The sequence below is a fragment of the Podarcis cretensis genome (genome assembly GCF_951804945.1).
Source record: "Podarcis cretensis genome assembly, chromosome: 4".
Classification (NCBI taxonomy): Eukaryota; Metazoa; Chordata; class Lepidosauria; order Squamata; family Lacertidae; genus Podarcis; species Podarcis cretensis.
The window spans coordinates 45,569,855-45,590,137 of NC_137173.1; the positions used below are offsets into that span (position 1 = coordinate 45,569,855).

Sequence of the window (20,283 nt, forward strand, 5' to 3'; positions counted from 1 at the left end):
ACCTCACCCTTTCCACAGATTCAGCTTCTGAGAGCCTTTTGCTCCAGCTAGGTGTGCTGCTCCTGGTTTATTGAGCAGAGGTGGTACCCAGGTGTTGCTGAACTTCATATCCATCAGCCCTCACCACTGATCACATTGGCTGGTGCTAATGGGAGTTAATAAGACAAAAGCACATGGGACACCAGTCAATTAATCAGTTTTTATTCCTTAACTTACAACAGCAGCAGAATATCTCAACTATAACGGGGACGCAACTCTCACATAGGGTTTCATCTAACAAAGTAACCTCGTTAGTGCAAGGAGTTGCTCTCCTCACATGCCGCCCACCCCAAATCTGCTCTAAGGGACATGGGGAACACCTGGTATACAGGCTGAGACCCTACCTGCCAGTGGACTGTCTCGCCAGAGTGGTGCATGCTCTAGTTATCTCTCACTTGGATTACTGCAATGCACTCTATGTGGGGCTACCTTTGAAGGTGACCCGGAAACTACAACTAATCCGGAATGCAGCAGCTAGACTGGGGACTGGGAGTGGCCGCCAAGACCATAAAATACCCGTCTTGAAAGATCTACATTGGCTCCCAGTACGTTTCCGAGCACAATTCAAAGTGTTGGTGCTGACCTTTAAAGCCCTAAACGTCCTGGGTCCACTAATACCTGAAGTAGCGTCTCCACCCCCATCGTTCTGCCTGGACACTGAAGTCCAGCGCAGAGGGCCTTCTGGCGGTTCCCTCACTGTGAGAAGACAAGTTACAGGGAACCAAGCAGAGGGCCTTCTCAGTAGTGGCACCCACCCTGTGGAACGCCTTCCCACCAGATGTCAAAGAGAAGAACAACTACCAGACTTTTAGAAGACATCTGAAGGCAGCCCTCCCCTTCATGGATCACTGCCTTGCTGTGGCAAAGGGGCTTGAAGAACTCAGAGAAGCTATGAACTATGCCGAGCAGGGCACCCAAGATGAGCAGGTCATAGTGGAGAGTTTTGACCAAACGTGATCCACCTGGAGGAGGAACCGGCAAGCCACTCCAGTATCCCTGCCAAGAAAACTCCATGGACAAAGACAACAGGCATATAAAAGTTATGACGCTGGAAGATGAGCCCCTCAGGTCGGAAGGCGTCCAACATGCTACTGGGGAAGAGCGGAGGGCAAGTACAAGTAGATCCAGAGCTGATGAAGCGGCTGGGCCAAAGCCGAAAGGACGCTCAGTTGCAGATATGCCTGGAAGCGAAAGGAAAGTCCAATGCTGTAAAGAAAAATATTGCATAGGAACCTGGAATGTAAGAACCATGAACATGGGTAAGTTGGAGGTGGTCAAAAATGAGATGGCAAGAATAAATATTGACATCCTGGGCATCAGTGAACTAAAATGGACGGGAATGGGTGAATTCAGTTCGGATGACCATCATATCTACTACTGTGGGCAAGAAACCCGTAAAAGAAATGGAGTGGCCCTCATAGTCAACAAAAGAGTGGCAAAAGCTGTACTGGGATGCAGTCTCAAAAATGATAGAATGATCTCGATACGAATCCAAGGCAGACCTTTTAACATCACAGTAATCCAAGTTTATGCACCAACTACTGGTGCTGAAGAAACTGAAATTGACCAATTCTATGAAGACTTACAACACCTTATAGAAGTGACACCAAAAAAGGATGTTCTTCTCATTATAGGGGATTGGAATGCTAAAGTAGGGAGTCAAGAGATAAAAGGAACAACTGGCAAGTTTGGCCTTGGAGATCAAAACGAAGCAGGGCAAAGGCTAATAGAGTTCTGTCAAGAGAACAAGCTGGTCATCACAAACACGCTTTTCCAACAACACAAGAGACGACTCTACACATGGACATCACCAGATGGGCAGCATCGAAATCAGATTGATTATATTCTCTGCAGCCAAAGATGGAGAAGCTCTATACAGTCAGCAAAAACAAGACCTGGAGCTGACTGTGGCTCAGATCATCAGCTTCTTATAGCAAAATTCAAGCTTAAACTGAAGAAAGTAGGATAAACCACTGGGCCGGTAAGATACAATCTAAGTCAAATCCCTTATGAATACACAGTGGAAGTGAGGAACAGGTTTAAGGATTTAGATTTGGTGGACAGAGTGCCTGAAGAACTATGGATGGAGGCTCGTAACATTATACAGGAGGCAGCAACGAAAACCATCCCAATGAAAAGGAAATGCAAGAAAGCAAAGTGGCTGTCCAATGAGGCCTTACAAATAGCGGGGGAGAGAAGGCAAGCAAAATGCAAGGGAGATCGTGAAACATACAGGAAATTGAATGCAGATTTCCAAAGACTAGCAAGGAGAGACAAGAAGACCTTCTTAAACAAGCAATGCAAAGAAATAGAGGAAAGCAATAGAATGGGAAGAACCAGAGATCTGTTCAAGAAAATTGCAGATATGAAAGGAACATTTCGTACAAAGATTTCCATAATAAAGGACAAAAGTGGAAAGGACCTAACAGAAGCAGAAGACATCAAGAAGAGGTGGCAAGAATACACAGAGGAATTATACCAGAAAGAAACGGATGTCTCATATACCCCAGGTAGTGTGGTTGCTGACCTTGAGCCAGACATCCTGGAGAGTGAAGTCAAATGGGCCTTAGAAAGCACTGCAAATAACAAGGGCAGTGGAAGTGATGGTATTCCAGCTGAACTATTTAAAATTTTTAAAGATGATGCTGTTAAGGTGCTACACTCAATATGCCAGCAAGTTTGGAAAACTCAGCAGTGGCCAGAAGATTGGAGAAGATCAGTCTACATCCCAATCCCAAAGAAGGGCAGTGCCAAAGAATGCTCCAACTATCGCACAATTGCACTAATTTCTCACGCTAGCAAGGTTATGCTTAAAATTCTACAAGGAAGGCTCAAGCAGTATGTGGACCGAGAACTCCCAGAAGTGCAAGCTGGATTTAGAAGAGGCAGAGGAACCAGAGACCAAATTGCAAACATGCGCTGGATTATGGAGAAAGCTAGAGAGTTCCAGAAAGACATTTACTTCTGCTTCATTGACTATACAAAAGCCTTTGACTGTGTCGACCATGGCAAACTATGGCAAGTTCTTAAAGAAATGGGAGTGCCTGATCACCTCATCTGTCTCCTGAGAAATCTCTATGTGGGACAAGAAGCTACAGTTAGAACTGGATATGGAACAACTGACTGGTTCAAAATTGGGAAAGGAGTACGACAAGGCTGCATTTTGTCTCCCTGCTTATTTAACTTATATGCAGACTTCATCATGCGAAAGGCTGGGCTGGATGAATCCCTAGCCGGAATTAAGATTGCCGGAAGAAATATCAACAACCTCAGATATGCAGATGACACAACCTTGATGGCAGAAAGTGAGGAGGAATTAAAGAACCTTTTATTGAGGGTGAAAGAGGAGAGTGCAAAATATGGTCTGAAGCTCAACATCAAAAAAACGAAGATCATGGCTACTGGTCCCATCACCTCCTGGCAAAGAGAAGGGGAAGAAATGGAGGCAGTGAGAGATTTTACTTTCTTGGGCTCCATGATCACTGCAGATGGTGACAGCAGCCACGAAATTAAAAGACGCCTGCTTCTTGGGAGAAGGGCAATGACAGGCCTAGACAGCATCTTGAGAAGTAGAGACATCACCTTGCCAACAAAGGTCCGTATAGTTAAAGCTATGGTTTTCCCAGTAGTGATGTATGGAAGTGAGAGCTGGACCATCAAGAAGGCTGATCGCCGAAGAATTGATGCTTTTGAATTATGGTGCTGGAGGAGACTCTTGAGAGTCCCATGGACTGCAAGAAGATCAAACCTCTCCATTCTGAAGGAAATCAGCCCTGAGTGCTCACTGGAAGGACAGATTGTGAAGCTGAGGCTCCAGTACTTTGGCCACCTCATGAGAAGAGAAGACTCCCTGGAGAAGACCCTGATGTTGGGAAAGATGGAGGGCACAAGGAGAAGGGGGCGACAGAGGACGAGATGGTTGGATAGTGTTTTCGAGGTTACCAGCATGAGTCTGACCAAGCTGCGGGGGGCAGTGGAGGACAGGAGTGCCTGGCGTTCTCTGGTCCATGGGGTCACGAAGAGTCGGACACGACTAAACGACTAAACAACAACGATGGCAGCCCTGTTTAGGGAAGCTTTTAATGGGCTGCATCAATAGGAGTATAGCATCTAGATCAAGGGAAGTAATAGTGCCACTGTATTCTGCTCTGGTCAGACCTCACCTGGAGTACTGTGTCCAGTTCTGGGCACCACAGTTCAAGAAGGGCACTGACAAACTGGAACGTGTCCAGAGGAGGGCAACCAAAATGGTCAAAGGCCTGGAAACGATGCCTTATGAGGAACGGCTAAGGGAGCTGGGAATGTTTAGCCTGGAGAAGAGGAGGTTAAGGGGTGATATGATAGCCATGTTCAAATATATAAAAGGATGTCACATAGAGGAGGGAGAAAGGTTGTTTTCTGCTGCTCCAGAGAAGCGGACACGGAGCAATGGATCCAAACTACAAGAAAGAAGATTCCACCTAAACATTAGGAAGAACTTCCTGACAGTAAGAGCTGTTCAACAGTGGAATTTGCTGCCAAGGAGTGAGGTGGAGTCTCCTTCTTTGGAGGTCTTTAAGCAGAGGGTTGACAACCATATGTCAGGAGTGCTCTGATGGTGTTTCCTGCTTGGAAGGGGGTTGGACTTGATGGCCCTTGTGGTCTCTTCCAACTCTATGATTCTATGATTCTATGACTCTAATGTTCAACAGACCACTGTATTTTAATATTTTGTTGGAAGCTTCCCAGAGTGGCTGGGGAAACCCAGCCAGATGGGCGGGGTATAATAATAAATTATTATTTGAGGGGCACACAGGAGGCAATCAGGACACAGGGAAGGAGAGGAAGTCTGGTTGTGCAGGTGGAATTCTACCTAATGCGATGAATTGATTGGATAGTTTTAATCTTCGGTTCTTGATATATTTGTCATACTATGATACTTTTTATGAGAGTATATTGTTTTAAAGCAGTGATGGCCAAACTTGGCCCTCCAACTGTTTTGGGACTACAATTCCCATCATCCCTGACCACTGGTCCTGTTAGCTAGGGACCTAAATGGCTATATTTTGTGAAGCAACAGTGACAACCAGTGGCTAGTTTTTACCTCACCCCACCCTACACAATGAATTACTCTCTATGGAACTTGAGATGAGATGGGATTTGATGAAGAACATACATGTCATCTCAGACTTCATTCATTTTGACAGAGTAACAGTACTGCAGCATTTACATAGCTTATCTACTTAGTTATCTCAAATTCAGGAGCTACACAGTATAATTGAGGATGGAAGATCTTACAGCCCTTTGTATCCTATGCACAATTACTGTAAGCAATGGCTACCTGAGTATGGCTAATTGTAATGATTATTTGACTTCATTCCTAATCATACTTAGTAGGAAATCACGGTGAACTCAGTAAGGCTAATTTCTGGCTAAACATCTTAGAATCTCATTGTAAGTTGCTCGAAGTATAATATTATATTAAAATATTATTTACTCCACAAAAGGGAGTGCACTGCCATTAACACAGCACACACTGATATAGTAATGCTCAAAGTGGTTCAAAGTAATGCTCCTCTGGTTCTCCCAGTGTTGTCAGACTACAACTCCTGTCATCCCTGACCATTGAACATGCTGGCTGGGAGCTTGAATCCAACAACAACCAGAGGGCCATAGGTTATCCACCCTGGGTTTAAAATTTACCCTCAGCTTACAGTATATACTTGGGGGAGGCCGTCATCAGGGCTGCCAAGAGAGCTTTAGCATGCGGCTTTGACACCAATTGAGATATGAGGTGAAGACCACTCAGGATGCTTCCAGTCCCATTCTCCAAGTGATTTACTCATATGATTTTAGGTGCCCAAATGGGGCTTAAGGATATGCCCCAATGCTTATTAAAATTGATTTCATTTACTACCCCTAAATGGTCTCTGCTGGACGACAGCAACCCAAGTCAGCTGGTGCCAGATTCTGGATGTGCTTTCAGTGAATGTCAGCTGAAAGCATTCTAGGCTTTGATAAGTTTCTGATTTATTTGTCCCCATTGTTGATGTATGCGTTGTTGCTGCTGTGGTGGTGTGTGCTTTTGGTCCTTAGTCAAAGATAACTGTTTTCAAGCAGACTGAAGACTCCAGGCCCTCGAGCATCACATGCCATTCCTCTCTACCTGTGCTGTTTTGTGAAGATTTGTTTTAGTGTTGCTTCAAACCTTCATTTCCTCTTCACTGGCACTGCTTTAAGAGTGCTTATGGCAATTTTGTTTCTGTAATCATACCTTGAACCCATCTGGGGATGAGGCTGGCTGCAAGCTTAGTGTTTCCACTTAACATATTCATGATTAGCATACCCAGAAGGAGCAGAATTAGGATGAATGTTTTTGGAACAGTACAGATAAATCCTCATAAATGTAGTACAACAGCTCTGGAGATGCACAGTGCTGAAACGTAATGAAGCTGAACTCTATAGAGAGTATGGTATTCTCCATACCAGGCCTCTCCTAATGAACTCATTTAGATTAGAAAATGGATTTAATATTTTATTGGAATTAACCTGAACCAGGAAAGAGGATTACAATTTCTTTCCAGAAATATGATGATATTAGAGGGGGAGGTAGCATGTTGCATGAATATTAAGGGGTTTTTTTAACAAACATTTGCCACGAAATCCAAATGACTGGAAGGTAATTATGCTTAATATAGTGATAGTGTGCTGAGAATAATGAGATTTGAAAGCAATAAAGATATATTTTAGAAGGTGTAAATTACACCTAGGTGGCATTTTAGCTCATAAAAACAGCTTCAAAGGAAAAATCTTAAAATAGTTTCCAGGCAACCAATTTTAATTGTCCTTTAAAAAAAAAATCCAAATCCAAATGTTAGCAATAACAGTCTTGAAAATATTTTGGTGTATACTGAAGGCACAGTCTTCCTGACTCATTAGGATCAATGAGACACTGCACAAACAGGGATCTTAAAGCTCCATTTCGAAAGACAATAACTTTCTTGTAAGTCCCATTGATTTCAGGACTGTTTATCTGAGTTCCTTGGAACCAATATACATGTAAGTGCATTTAAGGCTGAGGCTTAGGGGACAATCCATTAAGTGCTACAGCTGCACATCCAACATTCATTTTGAAAGGATATGCTCTTGAAATGAATGCCGTTTCACAGCTGAAGTGTTTGGTGCATCACTCTGAGTTCCAGTAAAGGTCAGTAAAAAAGAAAGAAAAAAGACGACAATGCTAGCTATTTAATCATACAGTAATTATTCAATTTTTATTTGTTATTTATAGTATACTATGTTTTTCAGCCAAAAATGTTCCTAGAAGGGCTTCTAAGAGAAGACAGTCCTTGCACTACATAAAAGGAACGGGAGATACAAAGGGAGGAGGAAAGCAGGAAAATCAGACACAAGTGCTTATAACAACCATTTCTTTATATGAGATACATGAACTTGGTCCATAGGCACTGAGTTGGTAAGACAAATGTTAAGATACTTGCATGTGCATAAGTCACAATGTCTAGTTCAGTCTGCCATAACAAGTTTCTGCAGGCAGACCTTGAAGTACAATTCATGCAATATGGTGTGAGGCATTTAGAAGTTGGGTGTTGGAAAACGACACTCATCGATGGCCTAAAAGAAATAAAATCATTCCTATTTGTTCCAAACTTGCCCACTCTTTAGCCCCAGGCACACTGGTGCTCAGCGATGCTCAGCCAGTTGTCAGGGTTTACCCGTAGAATAGAGAGGGAACCTTTCACACTTCTTTGAAAGCAACCTGTTCTCTTTTCGAACTCTACAAGGATAGCAGAGGGCTGTGGCTCTGTGGTATAGCATCTCCTTTGCGCACAGAAGGTGCCAATCCTTGGCAACACTGGTTAGGGATGGGAAAGACCCCTTTCTGGAATCCTAAGCAGCCACTGCCAGTCAGTGCAGTCAGAGATGAGCCAATGGTCTGACTCAATACAAGGCAGCTTTCTATGTTCGTATATGCTTAATATGGAGAAAGAGGCTAGAGAAATCCCCCACCCAAACACACAAGAACTCAAGGATATCCAACAAACCTGATGGTTGGAAGGTTCAGGACAGATAAAAGGAAATATTTCTTCACACAGCACACAAACTATAGAACTCACCCCCATAGGAGGCAGTATTGGGTGCAAACTGTGATAGCTTTAGAAGATGGTAAGACAAATTCATGGAGGAGGAGAAGGCTACCAACAGCTACTAGTCACAAGGGCTATGTTCTGCCTCCATTGTCAGACATATCATGCCTCTGAATACCAGTTGCTGTATAAAAGAACCACACACATTTAATTTTTAGAAATATGCAAGGAAAAAATGAATACCAGTTACTGGGAATGACAGGCCGAGTGCTGTTGTGCTCCTGTCCAGCTTTCAGGCTTCTCAAAGGCATCCATCTGGTTGGCCACCGAGAGAGCAGGATGCTGGACTAGATGGGACATTGTGATTCAGCAGGCTCGTTTTATGTTCTGATGTTTATTCAGGGTTGAACAGGCTGCATTTGATTGTAACCTGCCATGAGAATCAATATGGTGAAGGGCAGGATTATTATACGGTGATGCCATACTCAGAGTAGATCCATTGAAATAAATGGATTTATTTCAGTGGATCTACTTTGAACATGGAAAGAAGGAAGGAAAATAATAAAGATACAAGAGAATTCAGGAAAACTGAGTAAAACCAACTACCACAATAATGTAACATTGTTTTTCCAGTCTCCTGTGCAGCGGCAACAGGTTTTAACAGCCAAGTTTGCAGAATAAAAAGGCATGATATTTTAAAAGACTTGTCCATTGTATTAGAAAAATGAAGTCCGCCAACATTATTACAAGCATTGTCTTTGGAATATATTAAACTGCAATCATGCTCCTATTATCAAATGGATTTTCTGTCTTGGGCTTTCTCTTTCTCACATAATTCAAAATTTTCATCTTCGTAATTAATTAAAATGGCAAATTTCTATAACCAGTGATTGAATTATCCAATATTACCTGCCTAAGGTGATAAAAGTTAATCAAAATAATGGGTGAAAGTTTTGCTGTTTTAATATAACAGATTTGATTCCTCAGGTCTTGATCAAATTAAATGGGGTATCAAATTAACCAATGATTAAACTGTGTAAAGGCATCATGTAGGTCCAAAATCTATTTTAATTTGATTAATTTTCAGACATAAATGGTGACCAAAGTTTTCAGAATTACATTTATTATTCAGTTTACATTGAAATGAAAAGTGCTCTCAGATTAAACAAAAAAACATCACAACTTTTAAAGTAATGTTTATTTATGTGCCTTTTGAAACTTCACTATGTATCCTCACACATGAAGAGTCATAATATCTGTATGCTATAAGGTGATTTCTTCCTCTCATTTGCTAATGAAGTTATTAGACATTTTAGGGTTATCTGAGTTCCTTCAGAAAAGAATGTTGGCCCCTACAGAAATTCTATTTCTTTTACTGAAACAAGACTTTTGCGACTATTTGTAGATTTCATGGGTTAGGATGGGCTCAGCAAGTGCTCTGGGAACACCTGATGTTGCAGTATTGTTTAAACGGAGCAGGTAGGCATCAGTTTGATCAGCGCATGGACAGGAGACCACTGGAAGACCTTTCTGAATCATGTAGGGCTTTCAGAAATGAAAATGACTGGGTAAACAGAGGGGAGAAGAGCAATGAAGATAGAGACAAAGTAGGGTGTCCTTAAAACAGAGAACTGGAGGAAGGAAGGTTAAAGAAAACGAAAAAGATGGTGCAAGGTTAAAATGGAAGGGAGGTTGCTACTTGACCCCCTACTTAGCTGTGGCTGTAATGAGGCACCTAGGTAAATACCAGGAACCTTCAGAGCCACATATCTTTCTAGTGAGCCACTTGGATTCCATTTTAGAAGATTTCATGTTCTGTGTTCTTACACTCTGCTGTGATTTTGCCCACTCTGACCTCATTTGCCCCAGCTGATCTGGGAAGGGACTATAAAAATTTCCAGGTCAGGCTGAGCCTTTGCCCTGAAGCCTTGCACTGCTGTGGCCTAATGTCATGCACTGACAACAGCCCATCCTTATAGCCCATTATTTCAATACACGTTTCCAGTGTGTGTATGTTCAGAAAATGTTGCACCAGAAAATAGGGGTGGGTTGGAAATCCTCTGCAAGAGCAGGATAAAATATTGCACAAATGGAAAAATAATGCAAACATTTTTGCTGTTACCATCTTCACTGCTCTTTTATGATTGATATAGTTTCTAATGCTGAAGGCTAGTGATGGGAAGCACATTAGTTCTCTATCTATTTTCTCTTAATCTTATAAGCTGACCTATAGAAATGATTGCCTATTCAGCAAGGATCCATTTTTATTCTCCTCTGTGTCTGTATTTTGCTTTAAGTGCTCAAGTTATTAAAACTAACCCTTTTAAAATTCTACTCCCTCCCTCTCACTCTTTTTGCTGATGGACAAAATCAAAATTCCTCAGCTTCCTTGTCTATGCTATGTTCTTTACATGGCATCTAGAGGCCAAAATTGATGTGAGCTGTAATTAATCTTTCTGTGAGGCAATACAGACCCCTTGGTAGAGCAGAGATTAGAATCACACTGTCTGCATATTTAAAATTACTGAACAGCCCACCAGAAATCTGCATTCAGAAACTGCCTTGCTCGAAGTCTGCTGTAAAAGATGAAGGCACTATAAAAGATGGTGAAAGAGAGCAGTAGAGTGGACACTTATAATTCACTGAAAAGGAAGAATGGCCTTACCAAAGAATGGAAAAAATCTCACCCAGATTTGCCTTAAAAAATTGCATGTGCTAATTTTTATGTGTCAGTGCAAATTTAAAAATCATTCTTATGATTTAAATAGAAATAGAATACATCAAACCATACTGGAAAACAATACTATTAGCAGGCGAGCTCCGTGCCCACTCAGACTCCTGTCCAGTGTTGATGGACAACTTCAAGGGCCCTGCTCTCCCTTCTTTTGATTCTTTATCTTTAAAGTGAACTTGTATGGGTGAGCCCTTCAAGTATATTACTATTCTATGTATTGGCTACCCTAGTAAATAATCTCTGGATAAAATTGACCTAGCTCTGAGACAGGCTCCAGCTGGGGGTTGTTTGAAAGTGAGAATCAGAAGCAATGGATACAGTCAGAGTCAGGCTGTGATTAGGAACTGGATGAAGCAGGCCAGGGCTGCATCTACACAGCTATTAAAAAAATGCTCTGGGGGGAAACTGTTTTAAAGCTCACAATGGACAATTTCATAGCGTTCTGATTTTGGGTCTTCAGCACCATCTGGTGTCACAGTTTTATAACACATTTATAACATTTTATTTTAACTAATGTAGCTGAATCCCAGGTCAGGTACCAACAATTTGCTGCTGCTACCCATGCATACAAGGGGTGTGTGTGTGTGTGTGTGTGTGTGTGTGTGTGTGTTTGTGTGTGTGTGTTTTAGATGACTCTCTTCACACTGGAGTTCTAAACTCAAAGGCACCCTTCCACCTAAGTATAGTCTGCTGGTGTAAGAGGTCATATGCCAGAATCTAGCTACTTGAGGGCCTGGTTCAAGGCATCCACACCCTTGGCACCTAGGTGTGAACTTTGTCAGCCATCTGATAATGCTCTAATTAGTGACAGCAGACACATACAAGAGGTGGCTACTGCTCCCCAACTCCCCACAATGTACCCGAATTCCTAGGTTCCGTGTCCAACTTGAACCTAAACCTTGACCTCCAAATGCACACCTTAATTGAAATTCTGTGCTGGTCCCTTTTAACATCCTAGTTTTATGTAGTTTACAACACTCCCCCCTCCCATGGGACTGTTCTTCAGAATCTCTTAGCACACCTGGTCTCTCCCAAAGTTCAGCCCATTGATTAGCAATCAAATAAGCTTGTTTCAAGTCAAAACACTTATGAATGTAGAACTGAATCTTATTCTGAGTGTGTCTACATGTAAATTATTTCTACACACAAGGGTTCAATCAATATTGCTCACAGTCAACTGGGGTGAGCAAGTGAAGTCATTTGCTAGCAGAGCCGAAGCATTTGCTCACCACATACATTGCAAATGATTGTGATTATCCATTCTATCCCACGTTTTATTGAAGGATCTAACATTGCTTCAGAGTTTTTCAATATCATAATCATGATTTAACGTTCTACTCCTTTTAAAGTTCAACCTTTGAAAACAAAAACCTCAATCAGCACAGGATGTTTTAACCTTTTTGAAATGGTTGGTCTTAATTTTGGGATGCTCTTTGATGACACTTGACTTTTTCTGCTTCAGAGTTTGCTTCAGAGCTCTAACCATCAAAGCAGAGGAGTGAGCCTGAAAGAGATCATTGCTTGACTCCTCGCAAATTAGCAGATTACCTGTAGGATTTCCTAGCCCACCCAGAGTAGGAATGTTGAAAGAGTAATCAGCACTTTGCATACTCAGCAGGACATAAGATAACATATTGAAGCCCTGCTGTGCTGTTTCAGTACCACCATACATTCAGAAGGAGGGAGCACCTAAAAAGGCAAATGTTGCAAACTAAGCCCCCAAAGGGTGTGTGCGCATTTATTCATTGATGAGGCATTTTACCTTCACTAGGATTTGCTGCAGGATCACATTTGTGCATACTATTGTGCAGTGAAAAAATCCCTATTGTTTCTTTCATTGGGTTTCATTGGGTTACATTGGGTGCTGTAGTTAACACTTCATTAAAGGAAACAAAACAGTTCAGTCCTAGTAGTCACAGCAACACTTCCCAGTAGGTCTTGCCCCAATGAGGCAGTTGCAAGGATTGAAAGTCCCCACCTTCCCAGTGCTCTCGAAGGCTCCTCCCCAGTTCCTTCCCCAGCAGCCTAAGATTTCTTCCTCTTGTCTCTCTTTGCTCCACCATCTTCATCTCTCTGCATGTTCTGGGAGACCAGGGGAGAGGGAAGCTGATCACAGGAGGAGAGAACACTCCCTGGATTCTTCAACACCACTCCTCTGCATCCAGCCAGTCCATGACAATGTTCCTTTTTTAACTTCCTTAACTTGAGCTTATCAATTACAACCTGGTAGCAATCTGTGTTTTCTTCAGATCCATCTGTGTGTGAGACATGCAGAGAGAGAGAGAGAGAGAGAGAGAGAGAGAGAGAGAGAGAAAGAGAGAAGAGAGAGAGAGAATACTGACAATACTAAACAGGCAAAACACACATTCTGTGAAACTACAAAATCACCAAGATAGTACCTTTGCCGTATCCCAAATGACAAAAAATCCTTAGCACTTAGAACCTCTCAACACCTGCACTTTTCTTTCACATCGTTAACTCAGCCACCTTCAGGAACTTAAGGCAAGGTGAAAGGATGCTGAAATGGGGAAGGCAGGAATCACATGTCTATCCCACGCCATGTTCATATCCCAGGGTGTTCTGGAATAACCACTTATTTCTCCCGTTCGTGAAACCCCACAGAAGCTTACAAATGAACTTGTTCAACATTTTCTATCTTTGTTTTTCCCCCTTCAGTTTTGTTTAGATTACTTTTTAATAACTACCTTCCCTCAAAATGAATGGAGTGCTTTAAAACTGTTTCTTTTGAAGCCATAAATCTATCCTTTGCCTTCTTTTTCCACTGCTGCAGATCTCAGAATCATTTAGACTGAATGCTTTCCTTTAAGAAAAAAAACCCCAACCTTTTGTCATTAAAAAGTCTTAGGAGTTTCATTTTTATCTCCAAGTCTCAGCTTCTGCTTTTTGGCTTTAGAAACTCTTCAGAATTTAAATACATTATTTGATTTCCATACAAAGGAGAAGATGAAATTAGGTTTAATGATGGATATTATAAGCAACCATATCTAGAGGTAAATTCAAAGCCATACAGGGTAAGTGTGCATTTCAATGAAAAGGCTTTGTTCCTCTTATTAAGGAGAGAGATTGTGTTCAGTAACTAATTTGTTTTTTTTTCCCCATCAGTGATTTTTGAAATGAGAATCAAGACAAAGAAAAAATTTGGTGCTGTAACCAGGAAAATAACCAGCAAAAGATTTGAGGCCTTCTCTCATTCACTAGCCTAGTGTGCTAGAATCTTGGCGTTTATTCACAAAACTAATTCAACCACCCCTTTAATCAAGTAGTAGATCTTATAGCTTCAGAATTTTTTTGAATGAGCACTTCTGGAATAAAAGATGAGAGAAGAGAGGATATTCACAGGTGTTCGGAGATAGTTTATTATATATAGAAGGGGTGGAGGCAGACTCCAACTCCTGTCAGTCTCAGCCAGCTTGCCCAAGAGTCAGGGATTATGTATTCCAATAACACCCATCCCCACCTCAGTTATGAAAAAATTAACACAATTTATTCCATTCTTGTATCCAAAGTAGCACTGAACAATGTGTCCTGTTGGTGCAAGGATTTCTATTTGTGTGACAGGACTTCCTTCTTCATTTCCCCCAAATTCCCCTAAATCTGTTTAAAATAAGAAAATAAAATAAAATAAAATGATTATCCAGTATCATGACTACACAAATGAACGTGTCCAGAGGAGGGCAACCAAAATGGTCAAAGGCCTGGAAATGATGCCTTATGAGGAACGGCTAAGGGAGCTGGGCATGTTTAGCCTGGAGAAGAGGAGGTTAAGGGGTGATATGATAGCCATGTTCAAATATATAAAAGGATGTCACATAGAGGAGGGAGAAAGGTTGTTTTCTGCTGCTCCAGAGAAGCGGACACGGAGCAATGGATCCAAACTACAAGAAAGAAGATTCCACCTAAACATTAGGAAGAACTTCCTGACCGTAAGAGCTGTTCGACAGTGGAATTTGCTGCCAAGGAGTGTGGTGGAGTCTCCTTCTTTGGAGGTCTTTAAGCAGAGGCTTGACAACCATATGTCAGGAGTGCTCTGATGGTGTTTCCTGCTTGGCAGGGGGTTGGACTCGATGGCCCTTGCGGTCTCTTTCAACTCTATGATTCTATGATTCTATGATTCTATGAAATATCACCATCACTTAACTTTTGTTTTGGAGACTAATTTCTACCCTGCTCCCCAACCCTCCCTGGCCATGATTATTTTAGTAGGGTCAAAATAATTTTCCAAATGCTCCAGACTTTTCACACTTGTATCTGGGTGATCCAAATAACAAACAGATCAGTAAATTACATAAAGCTAGGCTTCACTGATTACCAAGATTGATTGTTATCAGGGAAAATGCTTTTATTTCTTTAAAAATGTGTGCTGTTCCTCTCTTTTTGGTATTTCAGAAAACAATGAATTATATCTGAGTCATATTCAGAATAAAATCTATTCAATAGACCCACTAAAATTAAAGAACAGGGCTAACTTAGTTCTACTAATTTCAGTGGATTTACTCTGAGTAAAACTTGGCTGGATACAGCCCAATATGTTTATTTTCTCTCTAGTCCAGGTGTATCAGATTTCAGATGCCACTGAGCTTTATGATGTAGTTAATACACCTCAAAGAGGCAAACTGTGTCTGCAATATTTGCAAATGAATTCTTTCCCCCCCTTCAAAATAGCACTGTTTGGGTCATCTCAAAAGCAGTCAAGGAAATATATATAAGATTGCCTGTGGCTATGCTTTTGTAGAATGCTCTTTAGTTTGTTTTGGTGAATGAGTGAATAAATATTGACATTGCCATCAATATGTTTCTTGTAGCATAGCCTGCTCATTATGTATGCTATGCCACATGCCTTGTTTCTTTTAGATAAGGTTTTTGTCTGCTATTTTTCTCCCATATTTAACAGCCATTCACATTATTTCTTTCTTCCCTCTAGTACTCCTGTCCTTGGCTTAGTGTCTGTCTTTTAAAAATGAAATAATAGTGTGCTGTGGTAATGGTTTGACTCCTATAAAATATTTTTGCTAGCTCTTTCTTGATGGATTTAAAGTTCTGGCCTTCCTAACATGAGGCTGGCTTATATGAGCCCATTAGTCAAAGTAGTTTTCCAAGGAAATATTACACTTAGTGCAAACCAGCAAGGTGGGAATTTAAGCTACCCTTGCCCTACAGATTCGACTGCTATCTCCAAGCTCAGCTCAAAGCTTTCTACTTTTCCACTGAAGGATCTAGGACACACACACACACACACACACACACACACACACGGGCACTATTAAGAAGCAATCTTATTACCCCTTTTTATGAGTTGTATTTCTGAAATGTATAAAAAGGCTAGACAACATTTGTCCGTCCTTCCAGCATTGCAGACAATTCTATAGGGAAGCGTCACTACTTGCCTGGCACTGGCATATTTCATCTCCCTCTGGCTCCAAAAGTTCCATTTTGTCTGAAAAGGAAAGCTGCCAAGGATGTATCAAACTAGGACAAAATACACTTGGAAATTCCTGTTGAACTTCCCTTTGTTGAAATGGACAAAAGAGTGTTTCTACCCCTGTATGCTGGCATGGGGCTTCCTGCTATGGTTAATGAGCAATCTTTCTTCATTCCTAATTGAACCAAAGCAACATTGCAGTCCTTCAGAAGAATATGTTGGGGCTTAAACTGGGCGACGGGTGTGGGTTCACATAGCTGCAAGTGCTCCACCCTTGACCTTGCCAGCAATATAAGCAGGGAACTCTGAAGTGAATACGTAATCTAGTTTGCTTTATGATGGTGCTCAATTGCACAGAGGCTTGCAAACATGTTCAGCCTTTATGAACTGGAGCTCACACTAGGACTGGGAACATGAGGCAGTAATGAGAAACCTGTGGCCCTCCAGATGTTCTTAGAATCCAATTCCCATTAGTCCCATGGGCAAGAGTCAGGGATGAACGGAGCTGTAGTCCAGCAACATCTGGAGGGTCACAGATACCCCAACCCTACTCTAGGGGACTCTTTCATACAGGGCTGGCTGGAAGAAAAGTGTGGCTGTGCCTGGGTTTAAGTTGTCAAAAAGGCCTTTTGCTACTTTTCAATATTTGGTAGGCTTCAGGCACTAGCTGCACTATAGCCCAATCAGCTGGGAGGGTGCACTTGCACACTCCTGTTTGTGGGCTTCCCATGGTCTTCTGATTGTCCACTATGGGAACAGGATACTGGATTAGACAAGAAGTAGTTCTGCTCCAGTTGTACTTCTGTACAGGTATAATAATCAAACAGAGTGCCTTTGGCCTCCAAGAAGAACCAGCCTTGTGGAGGAAAAAATCTTTTTCATCGAAGGTTATCTCTCCAACCAGGGCATTTTTGTGCCACTTTTGTGATGCTATGGTAGCAGTCGGGAAAAAGTTCCATCATGTTCAGGTCTCCATGGGCATTTGGTAAAGGTAAAGGTAAAGGTACCCCTGCCCGTACGGGCCAGTCTTGCCAGACTCTGGGGTTGTGCGCCCATCTCACTTAAGAGGCATTTGGGCTGACATACAAATGTGACTTGAATTACTTTCTGAGTATAATGCTGTGCCATTCTGGAGGCAGGACCTCTTGCTTGAAGCCAAGCTACACATTATGACAGACACTGCCCGTGGATGTAGCACTGGGGTAATATTCCAAGATCAATGATGTGTAGAAAAATGGCTCTCACGTTCCTGGATTTTTCTCCCTTGCTGGTGGCAGTCACACTCTGGGTCAAGGTATTAACAGATCTGTAAAGTTCTGGTATGATAATCAGGCTGAATATCTTTCTGCATTGCTTGGAGGGGATTCGGGCTATTGGCCGTTGGCAGTCAGCAGCCTTCAAGTTACATTTTTTATAGGTCTGCTTCTGTTAACAATCTTCTTCATCTCATCTGTGGCAGCTGATGAACCCTGCCAGTATACTGTTCTTTGCCCATTCAGTTTGGGTTGGGGCCCACAAGCAAGTTTCCATGTCTGTGTTTGGGATGCAGTTGCCCAACAGTGCAACCTGCCAATGGCTGACCAGAAGGAGAATGCTATGGGGTGAGTTTTTGCCCATCATGCACTGTCTGTGTGAGAAGAGTTCCTTTCCATATATTTTTATAATTCATTTGTTTCAGTGAACAGGCTTGGAGATGCTAGCAGAAATCCTTAAGAATCTTTGTTGCCTTCAGTTCCACGTCCCATAATTAATGTTTTTGTGGTCAGGGCTTTTGGTGAGGCAGGTCTGGTGGTGGCAGGATGGCCCAAATAAGGTTGATGGGGCATGATGGAAGATCAACTGTACCATTAAAGCTTTGGTTCTGGGGCATGGGAATACTTACGTTCCACACAGTCACATTAAGTTTGACATTCAACGTTATATAAGGATGATGGTATTCATCTGTCTGTAGCACTATTTTTCTAGAGGATCTGCAAAGAGCTCTTTTCAAGCTTTTGTGTGTTTGCGTGTGGAGTTGAATTAGGAGAAGATGATCACCTCCTTTGCCTTTTGGTTGCTCCAAATGGATGAGTAGATTTTGGAAAGTATCTGACTGATATTGGAGCCAGAGTGGTCTTTGGACCTGTCAGGCACATGGAGGTGAACATTGGCCTATGCAGCCATGGTGTGCATGTCTGGTTCATATACCCAGGGAGCACACAGTGATGGTGGGTGGGTTTCATTAGTATGATTACAGCATGCGGCTGGCAGCTGGCTTAGATGGGAGAGTTGAAATCCTCTATTTAATCCACCTCATAGCCTGGGCCTCATTGGTTTTGGTCAATTTGGTTGAATTATTCTGATTGCAGTTTCTATAGTTGTTATATTTTAATAAATATAGCCTGTTACCCATCATTCTTGTCACGAATCTTCTTGGGTGTGTTGGCAATATGCATTTCTAACTTTGTTTCAATAGGTTTATTAAGCTGGAAACTGTGTCAGAACATTTGGGATTTTTAAAAAGCAGTGGATAACTAAGTTCCAATCTGCTCAAGAGTCTGGGAGTTATGAATCAGTTGAATTTGCATTGGAAGTTTTCAAAGCTCAAGCACCATTAGGCAAGATGCCCTCAGTGGGTTCTCACCCATGAGTGGGTCCACCTTTGCACATTCACTTACATATGCCCTTTGGGCCAAATCCACACAACCAATCAGAGGGTGAGGGAAAGGCAGATGGAGTAGGGTTGCCATATTTCAAAAAGTAAAAATCAGGACACCCCAAAGTTCGGAAATTCCCCCAGGACATCAATTCTGCCTCTGAAATCCCGGTAGTGTTGGGGGAAATCTGGACATATGGCAGCCCTAAGATGGCAGCTACTGCTTCCCCTCTCCCTCACTCTTGCAACTGTTTAAGTGCTCAGAGAAGGCACATGCGCAGGCCCCAAGGCATAGGAACAATTCAGGCCTTGAGGGCTACAGGGATGTGCAGTTGGTTCCTTGTTAGGCTCTGGGTCTTGGCACTGGCCACTGATAGTAACACTTATCAGTATGAAATTGAAACCCACAATCTCCATATTAATGGGTCTTAAAAGAAATTGTTTCTAACCATAAGCAAGATGATTGGGGAGGGGGGAAATCCTTTGCTTACAGGTTAGAGACAGCATCAGTACCACTTTTCACACTGGGAAGTCATTAATAGTCAAATACATGTGCTATTAGGATATCCTGCTTTAGGCAGTTTAATAAAACTGAATGACAGGCGGGAAAGAAAAGGGGGGGGATAGCTTTATATTAATTGGGGAAATCTACAATAATAAACCATGCACTTATGTCTGTTCCCAAATATAGATGGGGATTTGTAGAAAAACAATTGTAGGGAAGGGTATAGTTTACCTAGACACACACTACCTCTTGTATTACACTGTAAATGTAAATACAATTTCTCTGTGTGGTTTCATATAGTTACATGACTGCATCTAATCCTTTTTTTGGATGGATTGCTTTTGAAATAAGCAATTAATCATACACATGCCCACCTATATTAGCTGTTGTTAGATTTCACATTTAGTTTTGTCACCTGAAAAGAGATTCTCCTCTTGATAGAAGTAAACAAGAACTGGTAAATGCTAAAGATGCATCACAACTCCTTGATTTTTATACTGCAGACTTCCTTGCTGTCTGTATAGCATGTGAATGAAGATGAGATCAGTGGGTGTGAATAAATCCTTAGGGCTCTTTGGATTCCCATTGAGATGCCTAAGGCTTTATGGCTACATGCTGAAATTCAGAGATTTTATTCAGTGAGATTAGAAATCGGAGCATACTTGGAAGTGGAGTGGAAATATAAAAAGATATAAGAATATTGTCTGCTGTCTCATCACTAGACCTCTTTTCTTTCTACTGCTTGCTGCTGCTTAAGTGTTGCAACTGGAAAAGAAGCACAGAATATATACTGTAGGATGACTTAACTTGATTTTTAAAAAATAAATAAATGGGTGTACACACACA

The 20,283-nt window shown here is 41.8% G+C and overlaps 1 protein-coding gene across 3 annotated transcripts in view; it reads left to right on the forward strand.

Annotated features, from left to right (window-relative positions):
• The window catches only part of LOC307215526 (uncharacterized protein), a 277,162-nt gene that overhangs the window by 68,277 nt on the left and 188,602 nt on the right, over positions 1–20,283 (forward strand). For 2 of the 3 annotated variants that reach the window (XM_079974864.1, XM_079974865.1), the window contains exon 2: positions 17,757–17,898. The exons of the other annotated variant lie outside the window; for it this stretch is intronic. In XM_079974864.1, the coding sequence (XP_079830990.1) occupies positions 17,757–17,898 (142 nt within the window). The remainder of the gene's footprint in view (positions 1–17,756; positions 17,899–20,283) is intronic. 3 annotated transcript variants of the gene reach the window in all.